The sequence below is a fragment of the Choloepus didactylus genome, chromosome 4 (assembly GCF_015220235.1).
Source record: "Choloepus didactylus isolate mChoDid1 chromosome 4, mChoDid1.pri, whole genome shotgun sequence".
Lineage (NCBI taxonomy): Eukaryota > Metazoa > Chordata > Mammalia > Pilosa > Megalonychidae > Choloepus > Choloepus didactylus.
This window is the reverse complement of record NC_051310.1, coordinates 122,722,898-122,741,941: the sequence shown is the minus strand read 5'-3', so window position 1 is coordinate 122,741,941 and position 19,044 is coordinate 122,722,898. Positions and strand designations below refer to the sequence as shown.

The window sequence follows — 19,044 nt, the reverse complement described above, 5'->3', positions numbered from 1 at the left end:
TGTCTTTTCTCTGTTCTTTGTACCTCCCCCTTCTTCCCTTCATTTCTTCAGACCCTCCTCCACTTCTGCCTGAAATATTTTCTCCAATTCCGCCTCTTTTCTCACTTCATCCTAGTCTTAGTCAAGGTGGCAGGATCTTTGATAATGGGTCTGGTGGCAAGTGGGAGGAGAAGGAACTCGTCCTCGAGTCAGCCCCTTCATTCTTGATTCACTTCTTCAACCCCAGCAGGTCTTCTCTGAGATTCACCAAACCTGTAGTGATGTACTATGTACTCAATCTCTGTAGTATTCATCATCTCCTTACAAGGCCCAAGTGTGAAAATACAGGTGTTTAAGTCATAGAGAAATCATACCCTCTACCCCCTAGTCTGCTTCCAGTTTTCACTACTGGTTAGAAACCTGTAGAAGTCTATGGGACTCTGTGCTAGCATGATGAAAGAGAAGGGATAGAATAGAAGCTGTGAGATAGTTTTGAGATTGGCTCAAGAGAATCCCCCTAGTCAAAAACAAATGGTGATGGCATTGGAGGGAAAGTAGATAGACTAAATCTGAGTTGTTCATTAAAAAGGGAGTAATGCCGGAAGCTGGGATTGGGCTAAGAAATTTACTTGGGTCTCCAAGAGTCATACTCTCTGACTCTTTGAAACCTGTTTATCTCTTCACGATGGTCCTGGCCTCTTAAAGAACTGCCTGTGTATGTGGTGGTCATTTTTGATTTGCTTGTATTTACTTTTCAAATTACATGTTTTACAAATGAAAGAGGCAGATTGCTTTCGTTAAATTCACAAACTATTGTTTTTGGATATGAGCTTTAAAATTTAATGTTCTTTACTGGGAAATGTTAAATAAAATTATACCTTTGTAATACGCACACGGAATCAGAATTATATATTAGTGTTATTTAATTGGTTCTGTTCGGATAAGCAAGTACTTAAGAGATCCTGTATGTGAGAGATTTTAAATGAAAAAGTTCATTTAAATCTATGTTAGCTGAATTATCAATTACCCCTCTTAATTCTGTTGAATAGTGATAGAATAAATTAACTTATTAGAAAGCCAAGGAAGACTAAGAGTTTATGGCTAGGCTTTCTTAACATCTACCAATTTTTTTCTGTCAGTTGAGGAACTAGCTTCTCTAAAAGCCTTGAATTGGCTTGCATATATTACAACTGAGAAGGAAAGAAAATGCATGAGAATGATAGTTTAGATATGCCTTAACAGAAGTGTCTTCTCCCCCCCCCCCCCGCCCCAGTCGATCACTGTATTGTAACCATAGTGTATTTTCTTGTTGGTGAATTGTTTTTCATATTTTGATAAATTTTTATAATTTCTCTTTATAATTTCTTCTTTCTGCTTACCTTGGTCCTATGGCTGAGGCTTTGGAAAGTTTATTATTCCTGTCATATTTCTGTGTTTGTACAGGGATTGTCTATAGCAGAAAGAAGTCATTTTTGCTAAAGGATGACTCTTGCCTTTGTCAGTGCCAGCCACCATGTTTTATTCAGAGTCTGGTTATGTTAACAATAAAACTACAGAGCTCTGAGCTTAAAACCTAGCCAGATCCTTGTCAGTCTGTAGCATCCTTTGAGTGCCCTGCCATGTCCAGTGTATCAGTGTTATCTGGTACTCTTTAGCTGATGGTTCTATCACCTAATTAATTACCATTTTATTTAATCAGTCTTTGCTTTTCCTTCATACTATTGAAGAAGTTAGGGTGACTTGATGGAAAAGGGGGTATGTGGTTTGACAGAATTTCATGTATCTGTTTTAAATTTTGCCTGAGATGTTATTTCTAGAAGGTGTCTATCTTTTCTATACATATATTTTAAATGTATTTAAAGTAACACCTAGGCCTCATTTGTTCAGTTTTATTGAGATATATTCACATATCAGACAGTCATCCACAGTATACAATCAACTGTTCACAGTACCATCATATAGTTGTGCATCAATTTTTTTTTTATGGTGGCTTTTTTAAAAATTCAATTTTACTGAGATATATTCACATACCATACAATCATCCATGGTGTACAATCAACTGTTCATAGTACCATCTTATAGTTGTGTTTTCATCACCCCCAATCTATTTTGAACATTTTCCTTATACCAGAAAGAATCAGAATAAAAATAAAAAAATAAAAATAAAAAAGAACACCCAATTTATCCCCCCATCCCACCCTATTTTTCATTTAGTTTTTGTCCCCGTTTTTCTACTCATCCATCCATACACTGGATAAAGGGAGTGCGATCCACAAGGTTTTCACAATCACACTGTCACCCCTTGTAATCTACATTGTTATACAATCATCTTCAAGAGTCAAGGCTACTGGGTTGGAGTTTGGTAGTTTCAGGTATTTGCTTCTAGCTATTCCAATCCATTAAAACCTAAAAAGTGTTATCTATATAGTACAGAAGAATGTCCACCAGAGTGACCTCTCAACTCCATTTGAAATCTCTCAGCCACTGAAGCTTTATTTCGTTTCATTTTGCATCTCCCTTTTGGTCAAGAAGATGTTCTCAATCCCACGATGCCGCGTCCAGATTCATCCCTAGGAGTCATGTCCTGCATTGCCAGGGAGATTTACACCCCTGAGAGTCGGGTCCCACATAGGGGGGAGGGCAGTGGGGTCACCTGCCAAGGTGGAAAGCATGATTTTTTACATAAAAGTTTTTGTGAAATGATTTGCAGCCTCGTGTTGTTAAATATTAGTTGATTTTGTGGGTTAATAGTAGCTTTAGTCTTGGATTGGGTCTCATAGGAATTCTATCTGTTATTCTACAGTGTTGACTACAAGGAAAATGTTTGAAAAAAATAGCCCATAAGTAATTGGTGGTACTGCAGAGGTGATAATGTGTGGTTTTTTTAAACATGATATTCCCCAAGCTTATAGAATCTTTCTTGAATTTGGAATTCTAGTAAGAATTCTCCAAGAATGAACAAAGCACTTGGTATTTTTAGATGTAATCTCTGTGTTTTCAGAGCTTCTGAAATTGTTCCTGAGATGTTGTCTGTAGTAGATACCATCTGTTTTATATACTTTTTTAAATAAAGTCCTTAAAATACATATTAAGCACTTAATATAGGAAGTCCAGATTATTAAAATGAATAAATTAGTGTCCTGTTAAGTGAATTAGTAATTATGAGACTGTACTTTGGAAACCATATCCCCTTTCCCTGCCTTCTGTCATCCATCCCTTCAATTGGCAGTTCTTTCCCTATATAAGAGCCTTGGGGATCATGTCAAGTCACTGAAGCATTTGTGGCATTTAATATATTACAGATCATAATTTCACTTAAATCACAGAGTACTTCCAGGAAGTTTTTGAAAGAGAGGACATTGTTATTGAAACAACTAGGCTTTTCTCGTGCAAAAATGAAACAAAGAAGTCAACTCTTTGTATTTCATCATAGAAAGCTCAAGAAGGGATTAGGATAGTATACCCTGCTTGGAGTCCAGAATGACTGGCTTAACATTGCAGAAGACTGGGGTCCTCAAAACAGAAAAGGGAGAAATGGAGTGATGCTTCTGAGTGAGAAATCCACAACTCTCCCAACTTATTCTGGGGGGACTGATTCGGAAGTGAAAATATGGGGCCAAAGCCTCAGGTACATTAAAGAACAGCATAAAACATTTTGTTGGTGATGGTTACTGGTTCCTTTCTCATGTTGAGTTTTCCCCTTAACTTTCATAAAAGTGTGTCTGCTCATTTGAAATCAGATTGTTTGTGATTTTAGAGGAGATTGAAGTGTTTCCCACAAAATTACTAGCTTAAGTTGTCATGTCATTTTGATTAATTTTGATATCTCTCATCACCGTCCTGGTAGGAACCAATTTTATTCAATTGAACAGTCATTTGACTTGCTTCAGTATGTTACGCTCATACATAATAGCTGAACTCAGATTTTTGTTTAGGCAGTACCAAATGAGAAAAAGGTTGGGGTTCATCTGCTCATAGAAGTAACAGTGGATGGGGGAAAAGATGGGAAGGCCGAGCTCATGCCCCATGCTAAGGTCTCTAAAGAAATATTTTGATTATGAATTTCTTCAGCATATATAGAGCATTGTATGAAATCTTACGGAGCTGCGATGAAGATATTTTGAAGTAAATTGTTTTCTATAGGTTTCTGTGTCAAAAATTGATATACATCCAAAAGTTCCACTCAAATGTAAATACAACTTGTTGAATTGTATTTCTCCTATATCATACCAAAAATATGTATCAAAGTATCTTTTTGGATTTATATCTTTCCCTCCCTTCTCTCAGGTATGGATGAACGAGGAGGTACAACATCCTGGGGAACAAGTGGTCAACCAAGCCCCTCCTATGACTCATCTAGAGTAAGTTTGCTTGATTAAAACTGTAAAGATAAATTACAGAATAAGTTCTTTCATGTATGAATTCTGTTTTCTAAAAGAAATGCAAGCTGTCTTATTTTCATGGAAATAATAGAATATTCAGTACCTTCATACTAGATTTAAATATTTGTATAAATTGGCACACTTTTTTGGTGGTGGGGGTGGGATATTTTATCTCCTACAATTAAGGAAATGTTCTTGGTGTTATTTCTGTCCCTGAACTGTCTACAATATTCTTTCCTAAAGATAGAAGAGATGGGAATGCCTCACTGGTTTCTACTGATACTTACATAACCATTTTTTCTTTGTGTGTGTTTATTTGCCTTGAGAAATGGCAGTGGCTTTCAAAGCAGCAGCTTCCAATGCCCACTCCTTCCCCATCCCTCTATCTTGCTTCTGGAGTTATCAGGTGTCTATATCAGGGACTGTATGGCCCTATGTCTCAGAAGCATTTCAAAATAGACATAACAGTTGACATTTCTTGTTTTGAGAATGAAAGAAAACAGGTCGAAGCTAACTTACTATGTACTGAAAGTAAAAAAGTTAGAACTGTTGCCAGCAAAAAAGGAACAAAAACATAACATTCTTTTTAGATTGAGAGTGGGAGATGGAAAATTAGACCAAAGAATCATGATAAAATTAAACTGTGCTCCAGAGTCCCCAGTAAAAAGGTAAAGTTATCTTTTCCAAAAGGCCATACTTTTAATGAATAATGAATATTCCTTATTTATCCGCAAGCTAGCTATGGGAAGAGAAACAGGTATGAATATATGGATACTTAACCCTAGAAGCAAATTGGCTTATGAAGTGGAAGGAAAATGGAATATGTGATTGGAGTTCATAGTCTCAGTATTGGTTACGTTGTTTTGCATTGAAAAATGCTGAGCGGAAGAACTTAAAAGAATGTATTTTTGCTATTATGTTTGGCTCTAGCCTATATTCAATTTATTTTAAATACTTTGGGAAGAACTGGGACAGTCCTATGGAATCCAAAAAGATACAGAGTGAGACTGAGTGTTAAACATGGATTTCTGTGTCCCTCTTGGGAATCAGTGGCCGAGAATGCTGGATTCTATTGTAAAGAGGACTCTCTTGGGTATCACAAGACTTGGCTTTTACTGTTGGCACTACTACTTACTAGCCATTTGATCTGGGACAGGTTATTTTGTCTTGGGGATAAACTAGTTGATATCCAAATTTCCTTCCAGTTTAAAAGTTCCTGATTCTTTGAATAATATGTGACTAGGAAAGGGTAGGTTTTCAATTTAGGTTTTTGAAGGTGTCGTTTTACTAGTGGGGATATCACAATACTATTTATTAATATTGGATTATTTTCTATTAGAGGCTTGAATTACTGAGCATATTATTTCTTAGAATTCAATAAATCATGCCTTTGTACTCTGTTTACTTCCCTTTCAAGCTTTCAACTTTTTTCTACTTGAGTATTACATAGAATTTTCAGTTAAAAGAACATAATAAATAATTTGTCCAAAGAGTTATGCCATTAAGTTTGACTCCAGAGATGGATTCCAAAGCAAATCTTGCTATTCTTTTTATTGCTTGATCTATAGGTCAAATGTGAAATGCTGTTCTTTTGCTCATATTTTTCTGAGTATATATTCTGTGCAGTTTAAAGTTAAGTTGGTTTTATAGTATGCTAGTTTCCTATTTTAAAAATCCATACTAATCTTTGGATATTCCCTGTCTTCCATAGAACCACATATATTTTTATGCCCACCTGTCTATTGAGAGAGCAGATAGATACTACCCATCTTTATTTTTGCTCCCATTGAAATCCACTCTTCCACTAATTTTTCTCCTATCCTAGTCATAGGTTGAACCTAAAATGGTTTAGTGAATTAAAGACGTTATGTCTTATTTACAAAAATAGGGATCCAATTTCAAATCATTTATTTCTCCTATTAACTTTTCTCACTAGGCAAAGACATTTGCAGTTAACTTAGAAGCCTCCCTCAGCATTCTTTTCTAGGAGGATCATTAGCTTTTAGGGATTTATCATTAAACACCATTCACCATCCTGATCATTTCTTCATAATTGTAGGCATAGATGAATATAACTTTGTTAATAAGAATATCTCTTGACTCTAGTACTTGGTTCTCCTGAGCATTTTAGTATGTTGTTTTTGAATTGTGAGATAAATACTAATGTTGACCAAAAGCCAGTTTTGACACATTGTTGGTAAATTAATTCATTTTAAACTTTAATGAAATTTCAGGTACTTTCATAGAAATCATGTGAATGAAATTTCATTAGACTTAATAAATATTAGATGTTCGTCACAGCAAATAGCATTATTTTTAAAAATTTGATTTTCAGTAACATCACTAAATAGAAAATCTTTAATTTTACTTTTTATAAAGTTTGAAAATGCTTAGTAGGCTACAAAAAGAAAACTAAAAGAGAATTGTAGAATGACTAGCTTGGTGGGGTTACAAAACCAAGGCCGTTAATTTACATGAATTCAACTATCTGAACTGTTGTATCCTCCCCCCCTTCTGTATCTTTGTGCATTGCCCTTCCCAACAAACTACTCGAAAAGAAAACAAGAATATTTTTGCTGTACTATAAAATCATATTTGGTACATGAAACCTATTATATTCCTTATATTACTATATATATGATTACACAGGATTGTTTACACAAGGTGTGGTGAAGTAGGGACCATCACTCTAGGAGAGCTGTTTTTTTTAGTTTGTCTGTCCCTGTTTTTTCCAAATCTAACAAAAGAGTAGCCTCACAGTATAAAGGTGTTTGAGTTTCTGGTTATCAGAACTAGCCACAGCAAATCATTTGGTGAAGAGTTTTTTTTGTTTTTTTTTTTTAAATTCAATTTTATTGAGGAATATTCACACAACAGATCATCATACAAAGTGTAGAATCAGTTGTTCATGGTATTATCATATAGTTGTTCATTCTTGAACAACTTCAATTTTTGAACATTTTCATTACTCCAAAAAACAAGAATAAGAATAAAAATTTTTTAAAAGAACATCCAAAACATCCCATATCCTTCATCCCCCCTAGTTATTTATTTTTTTGGACCTTATTTTCTTACTCATCTGTTCACACACTGGATAAAGGGAGTGTTAGTCACAAGGTTTTCACAATCACACAGTCACACTGTAAAAGCTATATAATTATACAATCATCTTCAAGAATCAAGGCTATTGTATTACAGCTCAACAGTTTCAAGTATGTCCTTCTAGCTATTCTAATACAGTAAAAACTAAAAAGGTATATCTATATAATGTATAAAAGTAACCTGCAGAATGCTCTCTCAACTCTATTTGAAATTTTTCAGCCACTGAAACTTTATTTCTCTTCCCCTTTTTGGTCTAGGAAGGCTTTTTCAATCCCACGACGCCGAGTCCAGGCTCATCCCTGAGAGTCATGTCCCACGTTGCCAGGGACATTTACACCCCTGGGAGTCATGTCCCACATAGCAGGGAGGGTGGTGAGTTTACCTGCAGACTCGGCTTAGAGAGAGAGGCCACTTCTGAGCAACAAAAGAGGTTCTCTGGGGAATGATTCTTAGGCAGAGTTATAAGCAAGCTTAGCTTCTCCTTTGCAGGAATAGGTTTCATAAAGGCAAGCCCCAAGATTGAGGGCATGGCCTATTAAATTTGAAGTCCCTAATGCTTGCGAGGATATCAGGAATTCCCTAGGTGGGGAAGTTTAATATCGGCAAAGAGTTTTTAAGGCTGAAGAATGTTATGATTTTTCTTGAATACTGCAGTGTTAATGATTTATTCTGGTTTCAGATTTTTCTTTCTTTCTCTTCAGAAGGTTGTTAAGAGCACAGGCTCTGGAGCCAGACTTCTGGGTATGAATCCCAACTTTGCCACTTACTACCTGTGTAATTCTGGACAACTGCTTAAATTTACTGCACTTCAGTTTACTCATTTACAAAATGGGGGTAATAGTATCTACATCCTCGGGTAGTTGTGAGGATTAAATGAGATAATGTGTGTAAAGTGTTTAGATCAGTGTCTGTTAACTTAGTGAGTGCTCTAATTGTTGGCTAAGAATTATTTGCTGATTCAATCATACACTATATACTCTTGTTTCTTTTAGACTTGTAAAGGGCATAAATGAAAATCAGTTTCCCTTCCCCTTCAATTGTTCATTTCTTTCTTGGGAAAATAAAAGTTTCCTTCTGCCAAACTTTGATAGAAGTTTTAGTCTCTTCCTAATATGCTACCTTGTACATCGTGGATGCTCTACACAGTTTTTTAATGTGTTTGCTGAATATAATCACATTGGAAAAGAATCAAAGTTGATATAAGATAGTGAAGCTCGAAGTACATGGTTGTGGTATTAATGGAGATAGGCCATTCTCTTATGCTTACAGGTTTTTCTAATTGATGCTAAAGAGGCATTTTATTTAAGGACAGAGACTTTGGAGACTTGTACTGTGTGACCTAGGAAATTAACCTCTTTGTCCCTCAGTTTTCTTATCTCATAAAATTATAATTTTACACATGCTTTGTAGGGTTTTGGTGAAGATGAAATATAATAATAGCTATGAATATTTAACTTTATTTATTGGCAATAAGTGGAAGCTGATATTAATACTATTATCACCATTATAGTTATCTCCAAATATCTAACAGTTCATTGTACGTTTTCATGATTGTATTTTCTGCTGTACAAATTCTGTTTCTGAAATGTCTGTTATTTGAGTTTGAGGAAATCCCAAGGGCCATGTTGTCTTGGTTTCCTTGCCCTCTGTTCTACTACCCAGTGCAGGCCAAGCTCAAAATGAAGTGCTGAAGTGCCCTTGAGGTTTGTGCTCTGGGCTGGGGATTATGGTGGCCTCACAGGAGAGAGATGAAGTATTGACACTCTTCCAAAATATGAAGATTGTCCTTCCTTAATTTAAAAGATAAACATGAGTTTTTATTGGTAGGTAACTTCTGCATGGTGATTAAGTGCCTCCTCTGACCTACCCTTCCTGTTTGACTTCTCTATCTAAAATCAGCAGAAATTGCTTGATGACCAGAAATTACATATTTATAGGCATCATTTGTAACCAGAATTTGGCTTCTTAATCATGGGTATTTTTCAGGTTATATATAAAATATCGTGAGAGTTATTTTTCGAAAGGGAAGCAATACAATTTGGATGCTTTTTTTTAAATTACTGAATTTCCACCAAGGGTTTCCCTTCTCTTTGTAATGTGGTTTGCACCGTGAAATAATCATGTCTATTACTGCTCTTCCTGCCCTCTGTGTTTTGCAGTACCATAGAATTTTTTAAATTCAGTTTTATTGAGATATATTCACATACCATACAGTCATCCATGGTGTACAATCAGCTGTTCACAGTACCATCATATAGTTGTGCATTCATCACCCCAATAAATTTTTGAACGTTTTCTTTACTCCAAAAAGAATAAAAATAAAAGTCAAAAAGAACACCCAAAGCATTCTATCCCGGCCCCCCCACCGCCGCCCGTCCCACCCTATTTTTCATTTAGTTTTTGTCCACATTTTTCTACTCATTTGTCCATACACTGGATAAAGGGAGTGTGAGCCACAAGGTTTTACAATCAAATAGTCATACCATGTAAGCTATGCAGTTATGCAGTCATCTTCAAGAATCAATGCTACAGGGTTGCAGTTCCACAGTTTCAGGTGATTCCTTCCAGCTATTCTAATACACTAAAAACTAAAAAGGGATATCAATATAGTGCGTAAGAACGCCCTCCAGAGTGACCTTTCGACTCCGTTTGAAATCTCTCAGCCACTGAAACTTTATTTTGTTTCATTTCTCTTCCCCTTTTTGGTCAAGAAGTTGTTCTCAATCCCACAATGCCAGGTGCAAGCTCATCCCCAGGAGTCATGTTCCACGTTGCCAGGGAGATTTACACCCCTGGGAGTCATGTCCCATGCAGGGGGGCGGAGGACAGTGAGTTCACCTGCCAAGTGGGCTTAGAGAAAGAGAGAGGCCACATCTGAGGAACAATGAGGTTCTCTTGGGGAGATTCTTCAGCACAATTATAAGTAGCTTACCTTTGCAGTAACAAGCTTCTTAAGGGCAAGTTCCAAGATAAAGGGCTTGTCCTACTCAATTGTTAGTCCTCAATGTTTGTGAGAATATTGGTAATAACCCAGGTGGAGAAGTCCAACATTTTTGCATTTTCCCTCAGTTTGTCAGGCGGCCCTGCAAATCTGTTTTTATTCTCTGCCCACATTACTTTGGGTTGTATCAGGATTTCACAGTAACCTGTATAAACCTACCAGATCTCACTTCCTATTCAAAGTTCCAGTAATTAAGTGTCATAGAATTTTGTGAGCGGGAACATACATTAGTGATCATTTATAAAACCTCTTTATTTCATAGATAAGAAAACTGAAACTTAAAGTTGAGATTTATGTTATATAGCTAATTAATGAGAGACCTTGGCCCAGAATGCAAATATTCTGAAGTTAGAAGTACCTTTCTAACTTCCTTTTAGTATTTCCCAGATCGAAACACACACACACACACACACACACACAAACAAAAACAAAAACAAAAAACCCAAAAACTATCTTAAATTTTCTGCCATGTACTTAAGAAATGGAAATGGACAAGAGGGGAAGGTTGAGAAGAAGAGAGATCTGCAATGGAAATGGACAAGAGGGGAAGGTTGAGAAGAAGAGAGCATCTGCAATGGTTTCATGAAAGATGACAGAGGGGAAGAGTTGAATATATGATAAAAAAAATTTACCTAGCAAGTATAGTGTATTGTGAGGTAGAATAGCATAAAATTTAAGAGCTTGAGCATTGAAATCAAGCTTCTTGGGTTGTATTTCTGGCATTTCTGCTTCCTAGCTCTGTGACTGGGCCAAGTTTCTTCTCTTTGCCTCAAGTGTTTTGTCCCCCACCCCTGCGCCTTCATAACAGGAGGTGCTAACAATCACTACCTCACTGAAGTTCAGGACTTAGGCCTATTAGTGGAGAAGGGGAAAACCAGTTATGTGGTGAGCTGGTTTTAAAATACTTGGTTTAGCTGCTAGGTATGACTCAGCACAAAATTATTTCAGGGACTTTTTATTAAGAGATAAATAGTAGATATGATTTGAGGCCTTTCATTTTAATATATGCTGTGACTTATGCTACCTATAGCAATGAAGGGATACGGTTGTTCAGTTAATTTAAAAAGCACCAACAGTGGTCATTTTCATAGACCAGTTTTCAGGAACACACATGGACAGCAGCATGAGAGACTAGATTAGGTAGAAAATAAAAATATGAGGGTTTAAGGATTCAGGAGTTGATGCTCTAGACTTCTAAGTGTCATAAATAAGGGATGCAAAAATAAATAAAAATTCAAGTAGAGTAAACAAAGGTTTCAGATCCTCTGTAAACTAAAATTGTTATCTAGATGTGATTCATGTCATTTCTCTTGCAATTCCTGGACCATTTCTGTCATATCTGCCCACAGGGCACCCTCCCTTTAATTTTGCTTAGTGCTCTCTCCATTCTTAGCAGGTTTTCAGTATCTTTTCATTCATTTGGAGGAGCTTGGCTAAGAGCCACTCTGCAGTTGGATAACTAGTGACTCAGTGGTAATGTAATTAGATATGGGATAGGACCTTAGTTTCCTTCATGTGTCTGTATACAAAGTGTCCAGAGGTCTTTCTGACCCCAGACGGGGTTATATACTGTTAAATATACTTATATTTAACAGTAGAGACCTTCGCAGTATGTAGGGACAGGAGGAATCTGCTGTTTTCTCTCTCAGCTGAGCAGTGGTGTGAGCTCCACTTTGTCAATAAGGTCTTAATGTCTCCCTGCTTTTAAGGAGCTTATGCCTAGCATGGTCCCCCAGTTTTAAGATACTAAGATTTGTAAATGCACTAACTTTCTGAAATGTTAAAAAGTGAATGTATTATAGTTTAGAGTTTAGGAAATATAGTTAGAAACACAAGTCATATTTACTTAAAGAGATACATTATTAAACTTTAAATAACTCATTTAAGACAGCAATGAAGAAGGTATTATTAGGCAGCCAACAATTAATTAATTTTATTACTGTGGGATTTCAGGGGAAGAAAGATTCTTTAGACAGGGTGGTCAGGAAAGACTAATAGAAGAGGGGGTATTTGAGCAGAACTTTATAGGTCTAAGACAGTATTTGTATGAATAAGGTTGAAAAGAAGGCAGCTTTCTGAAAGAGTGGAATAATGGGGAACACAAATAGAAAACTGCAAATTCAGTAGAATGTAAGTTAGCTGATTTTGTAGGTGAACTGTGTAAATAAGATAAGGCAGGTAACCTTTCTTTAGAAATGTAGTCAGTACTTTGGGAAGTGGAGAGCCAATTAAAAATAGATTTTTAAGTAGAGAATGACACAGAGTGTTTTTATAAAGATTAATTTATTGTGGTATGAAGGATAGATCCAAAATAAAAGTAATAAGAAATGGAATGACCAGTGAAGATGTTACTGCATAGGTGCACTCCTGACTTATTAAGACATGGATTGGTAGGTGATAGGGACAAGACTACAAAGTAACAGAAAGGAGAGAAATGTTACAAAAGGAGGAAAAAAAAAAAAAAAAACTATCACAGCTAGGTGACAGGGGAAAATATAAAATCATATAGTCTCATTCCCCCCACAGAAAGTTGACTTCTGAAAAGTCATGTTTTTTATTTAGGTGTTGACAGTGAAGCTGTGGTTGTTATATAACCCTCAGATTGTTGACTTTTGCTGTATATTTTGACCTCATAAATTGGAAAATCTGGTTCTGAATAAAAATACTAAATAAAATAAATAAGTTTTTGCTCATTTTTCCCCATTTGTCAGCATTAATGGAAAATACAGTTATTGTTACTTTCCTTTAGAGAAGATGCTTTCTCTAGATTGCTTGTTGTTTGCTATTGTTTTTATTTTTGAAGGGTAAAAGGGTGTAGGTTTTCCAGATACTGGGAGTTCAAATCCAGTAATTAGAGAGGACACACAGATTTTGAAATAGTGTTTTATGCCTCTTGATCTCAGGTACAAAACACAAGATGAAGCAGTTAAATAACAAAGCAAGACAGGAGGGACAGAGAATTAAAGTAAGTGTTTTCTGTATATTACATCTGTGTTCCCATTAATCTCTGTTTTGTTATGTAACTGCTCCTTCTGAATGTTCTGAATGCAAAGAAACCTATGGTTAAGAAAAGGGTGTATTTTAAAGTTCAGTTTAAATAAACCCATGAAAGTACTGTAAATGTTGTTTGTTACTCTTGATTGTATCAAAACAGCACCTGCCTACAAATTGTAATCTTAATATTGTTGGATAAGAAATAAATAGGGAGAGGCGGGGCAAGATGGCGGAGTGGTGAGGAGCAGAATTTCGTCTCTCCCATAGAGCAGCTGGCAGTTACCCAAGAACTATATGAAACAGTGTTTTCGGGATCTCCAGTAACCAGTCACACATTGGACACAAGTTTGGAATTGGAGGAAAAGCTGAGACCGCAGCGAACGTTGTAAGTTCCCCGGACCAGGGGTCTGGCGCCCCTCCCCACCCAGACCTCACAGACTGTCTTGCTGCCGGCTCCCTGAAAGGGGGGAAAAAAAAACCTAAAAACAGCAATCTGCTGAGGGCAAGAAGGGAGGCTCAAACCAGCCTCAACTGCAGAATTAATTAACAAATTAATTAACTAACTTTGGGAGCTGGGGTGCTAAAGAAGGGCTGGGCTCCAAGAAGTGGGGGCACGTAAAAGCGGGCACCCATTCCCAGACTCCAAAAAAGCCATTTTTTTTCCCCCTTACATTTTGTCCCTTCTGGCTTCTCACTGATCCCTTATCTTTTTGCATTTCAATAGCCCCCAGCAGGGGTGGAACTGAAGCTGTTGGAGAGTAATTATCAGACAATAACCCAAAGCATATCTTTAAATGCTCTATTCTGACACTGACAAAACTTCCAGGCTGGGGAAAAACTTTAAAAGAGACTCTTCTTTTTTTTTTTTTCTTTTTCCTTTTTTCTTTTTCTTGATTTCTTTTCTACTCTTTTTTTTTTTTTTTAAACCTAAAAGTAATATATGTGGTTATTTTCTATCGGAAAGCCCAGGTTGAGGGACTAGGCTGGGCTTGAGGGGAGACAGAGTACCTACAGTGTCTTTGAATTCCTTATTCACTACTGAAGGCCTCCACCTCCGTCTTAAATTGGCAACTCAGGCTGACCAAGGAATCTACCTGGAGAGGCCCCAGAGAGGAGAGAGGAGAAGGGAATAGTGCCCCTGAGAGACAACTGGAATTCTGAGGATTGGGAGAGTGGAGGAAGGCCCAGCTCAACTGGCAGTCCTCCTTCTGGGAATTCAGACCCCAGGGGCTGGAATTCAGATTCCAGCTTCAGTCAGCCATGCCCCTGACAGGATCAGAGTCACCAGGAGAACTAAAGGCTCCATACCTCCTTACACTGGTGGGGGAGCTGCGGGCTGGCCAGCGCCACCTGCTGGACAGGAGAGGAAAAGCACCAATTCTAAAGGCCTCATAGGAGGGTCTCATTCTCAGGAAAACTCCATAAGCTCCCAATGAGACCTGGGCCTCACTAGACTGGGAAAATCTGACTAGGGTCGACCACATCTGAGGAGACCCACTCACAAAAAGGTTACATAGAGGCAGAGCAAGAAACAGAAAAAACAAGAGGGGAAAAATTCCGATCAACTAAATAGAACCTAAGTTAGACGTCTAGAATAAGTTGAACTGAATAACAGAGGCCAGAAAACAAAGCCAACCAACAAGAAAACCACTAGGTAAAAGACAGAAAACAAGCTCCAAAATAAACTAATCAAGAGAATCAGATGTCTAGAAAACTTAAGATAACAAGCCATACCAGGAAACACGAAAACATGGACCAGCCAAAGGAAGAAACTAATAGCTCAGCTGAGACACAGGAGTGGAGGCAACTAATGCTAAATAAATTTGATGAAATGAAGGAAGATATAGCAAAAGAGCTGAAGGATATAAAGAAGACACTGGCAGACCATAAAGAAGAATTCATAAACTTAAAAAAACAAATGGCAGAACTCATGGGAATGAAGGCCACAATGGAGATGAAAAACACAATGGAGGGACACAACAGTAGATTTGAACAGGCAGAAGAAAGGATCAGTGAACTGGAAGACAGGTCATTTGAATTCATACACACAAAAGAACAGATGGTGAAAAAAATGGAAAAATATGAGCAGGGTCTTAGGGAGCTGAGTGACAACATGAAACGCACAAATATACGTGTTATGGGTATCCCAGAAGGAGAAGAGAGGGGAAAAGGGGCAGAAAGAGTAATAGAAGACGTATTCACTGAAAATTTCCCAACTCTTATAAAAGACAGAAAATTAGAGATTCAAGAAGTACAACGTAGCCCAAATAGAATAGATCCCAATAGACCTACTCCAAGACACTTACTGGTCAGATTGTCCAATGTCAAAGACAAAGAGAGGATTCTGAAAGCAGCAAGAGAAAAGCAATCCATCACGTACAAGGGAAAGTCAATAAGACTATGTACAGATTTCTCTGCAGAAACCATGGAGGCAAGAAGACAGTGGCATGATATATTTAAGATACTGAAAGAGAAAAACTGCCAACCAAGAATTCTATATCCAGCAAAACTTTCCTTCAAAAATGAGGGAGAGATTAAAACATTTTCAGACAAACAGACACTGAGAGAGTTTGTGAATAAGAGACCGGCACTACAAGAAATACTAAAGAGAGTGCTACAGGCTGATAGGAAAAGACAGGAGAGAGAGAGTTGGAGAAGAGTACAGAAATGAAGATTATCAGGAAAGGTAAAAGGAGAGGAGAAAATAAGATATGACATATAACTTCCAAAAAACAAAATGGTAGTAGAAAGTACTGCCCTTACAGTAATAACACTAAATGTAAATGGATTAAACTCCCCAATAAAAAGACACAGACTGGCAGAATAGATTAAAAAACAGGACCCATCTATGTGCTGTCTACAAGAAACTCACTTTAGACACAAGGACAAACATAGACTGAAAGTGAAAGGTTGGAAAAAGATATTTCATGCAAACAACAACCAGAAAAAAGCGGGAGTAGCTATATTAATATCAGACAAGTTAGACTTCAAAAGCAAAACAATTAAAAGAGACAAAGAAGGACACTATATATTAATAAAAGGGTCAATTCATCAAGAAAACATAACAGTCATAAATATTTATGCACCAAACCAGAATGCCCCAAAATTCATGAGGCAAACACTGCGATCACTGAAAGGAGAAATAGATACCTCTACAATAATAGTTGGAGACTTCAATACACCACTCTCATCAATGGATAGAACATCTAGACAGAGGATCACTAAACAAACAGAGATGTTGAATTGTATGATAAATGAACTAGACTTGACAGACATTTATAGAACACTACATCCAACAACAGCAGGATACACTTTTTTTTCTCAAGTGCTCATGGAACATTCTCTAGGATAGACCACATGTTGGGTCACAAAGCAAGTCTCAACAAATTTAAAAATATTGATATTATACAAAACACTTTCTCATACCACAATGGAATGAAGTTGGAAATAAATAAAAGGCAGAAGGTCATAAAATTTACAAACATATGGAGGCTAAACAACACCCTCTTAGAAAACCAGTGGGTAGAGGAAGAAATTACAAGAGAAATTAGTAAATACCTCGAGACAAATGACAATGAAAACACAACTTATCAAAACTTATGGGATGCAGCAAAGGCGGTGCTGAGAGGGAAATTTATTGCCCTAAATGCCTATATTAAAAGAGAAGAGAGAGCAAAAATTGAAGAGTTAAAATTAGGGAAAGAACACCAAACTAACCCCAAAGCAAGCAGAAGGGAAGAAATAACAAAGATTAGAGCAGAAATAAATGCAATTGAGAACAGAAAAACAATAGAGAGAATCAACAAAACCAGAAGTTGGTTCTTTGAGAAAATCAATAAAATCGATGGACCACTGGCTAGGCTAACAAAAAAAAAAGAGAGAGCAGATGCAAATAAATACAATCAGAAATGGGAAAGGAAATACAACTACCGACCCTGCAGAAATTAAGGAGATAATGAGAAGATACTATGAGCAACTATATGCTAATAAACTAGACAACTTAGATGAAATGGACAACTTCCTAGAAAAGCATAAACAACCAACATTAACTCAAGAAGAAACAGATGACCTCAACAAACCAATCACAAGTAAAGAGATTGAGTCAGTCATCGAAAAGCTCCCAAAAAGGAAAAGCCCAGGACCAGATGGTTTCACATGTGAATTCTACCAAGCATTCAAGAACGAATTAGTACCAATCCTGCTCAATCTCTTCAAAAAAATTGAAGAAGAGGGAAAGCTACCTAACTCTTTCTATGAAGCCATCATCACCCTAATACCAAAACCAGGCAAAGATACTACAAAAAAAGAAAATTATAGACCAATTTCTTTAATGAATATAGACGCAAAAATCCTCAACAAAATACTCGCAGATCGAATCCAGCAGCACATTAAAAGAATTATACACCATGACCAGGTGGGATTTATTCCAGGTATGCAAGGCTGGTTCAACACAAGAAGATCAATTAATGTAATACACCACATCAATAAATCAAAGCAGAAGAACCACATGATCATCTCGATTGATGCAGAAAAGGCATTTGACAAAATTCAACATCCTTTCCTGATGAAAACACTTCAAAGGATAGAAATAGAAGGGAACTTTTTCAATATGATAGAGGCAATATATGAAAAACCCACAGCTAACATCACACTCAATGGGGAGAGACGGAAAGCTTTTCCTCTAAGATCAGGAACAAGACAGGGATGCCCACTATCACCATTGCTATTCAACATTGTGCTGGAAGTTCTAGCTAGAGCAATTAGGCAAGAAAAAGAAATAAAAGGCATCCAAATTGGAGAGGAAGAAGTAAAACTTTCACTATTTGCAGATGACATGATTCTATATGTAGGAAATCCAGAAAAATCTACAGCAAAGCTACTAGAACTAGTCAATGAATACAGCAAAGTAGCAGGCTACAAGATCAACACGCAAAAATCTGTAGTGGTCCTATACACAAGTAATGTGCAACAAGAGGAGGAAATCAAGAAAAAAATCCCATTTACAATAGCAACCAAAAGAATCAAGTATTTAGGAATAAACTTAACCAAGGACACAAAAGACCTTTACATAGAAAACTATAAGAAACTGCTAAAAGAAATTGAACAAGACCTGAAAAAATGGAAGAACATACCATGTTCATGGATTGGAAGACTAAATATAGTTAAGATGGCAATTTTACCTAAACTGATTTACAGATTCAATGCAATACCAATTCAAATCCCAACAACTTACTTTACAGAAATAGAAAAACCAATAACTAAATTTATTTGGAAGGGTAAGATGCCCCGAATAGCCAAAAATGTCTTGAGAAAGAGGAGTGAAGTGGGAGGTCTCACACTACCTGACTTTGAAGCATATTACAAAGCTACAGTGCTCAAAACAGCATGGTACTGGCATAAGGACAGATATACTGATCAATGGAATCGAATTGAGTGTTCAGAAGTAGACCCTCACATCTACGGACAACTGATCTTTGATAAGGCAGTGAAGCCGCAGCAACTGGGAAAGAGCAGCCTGTTCAATAAATGGTGTTTGGAGAACTGGATATCCATTTCCAAAAGAATGAAAGAGGATGTCCATGTCAC

At 36.8% G+C, this 19,044-nt stretch overlaps 1 protein-coding gene across 2 annotated transcripts in view; it reads left to right on the top strand.

Moving 5' to 3' along the window:
* TCF12 (transcription factor 12) overlaps positions 1-19,044 on the top strand; it is a 500,835-nt gene that overhangs the window by 192,788 nt on the left and 289,003 nt on the right. For both annotated transcript variants that reach the window (XM_037833866.1, XM_037833867.1), the window contains exon 4: positions 4,267-4,340. In XM_037833866.1, coding sequence (XP_037689794.1) covers positions 4,267-4,340 — 74 coding nt within the window. The remainder of the gene's footprint in view (positions 1-4,266; positions 4,341-19,044) is intronic.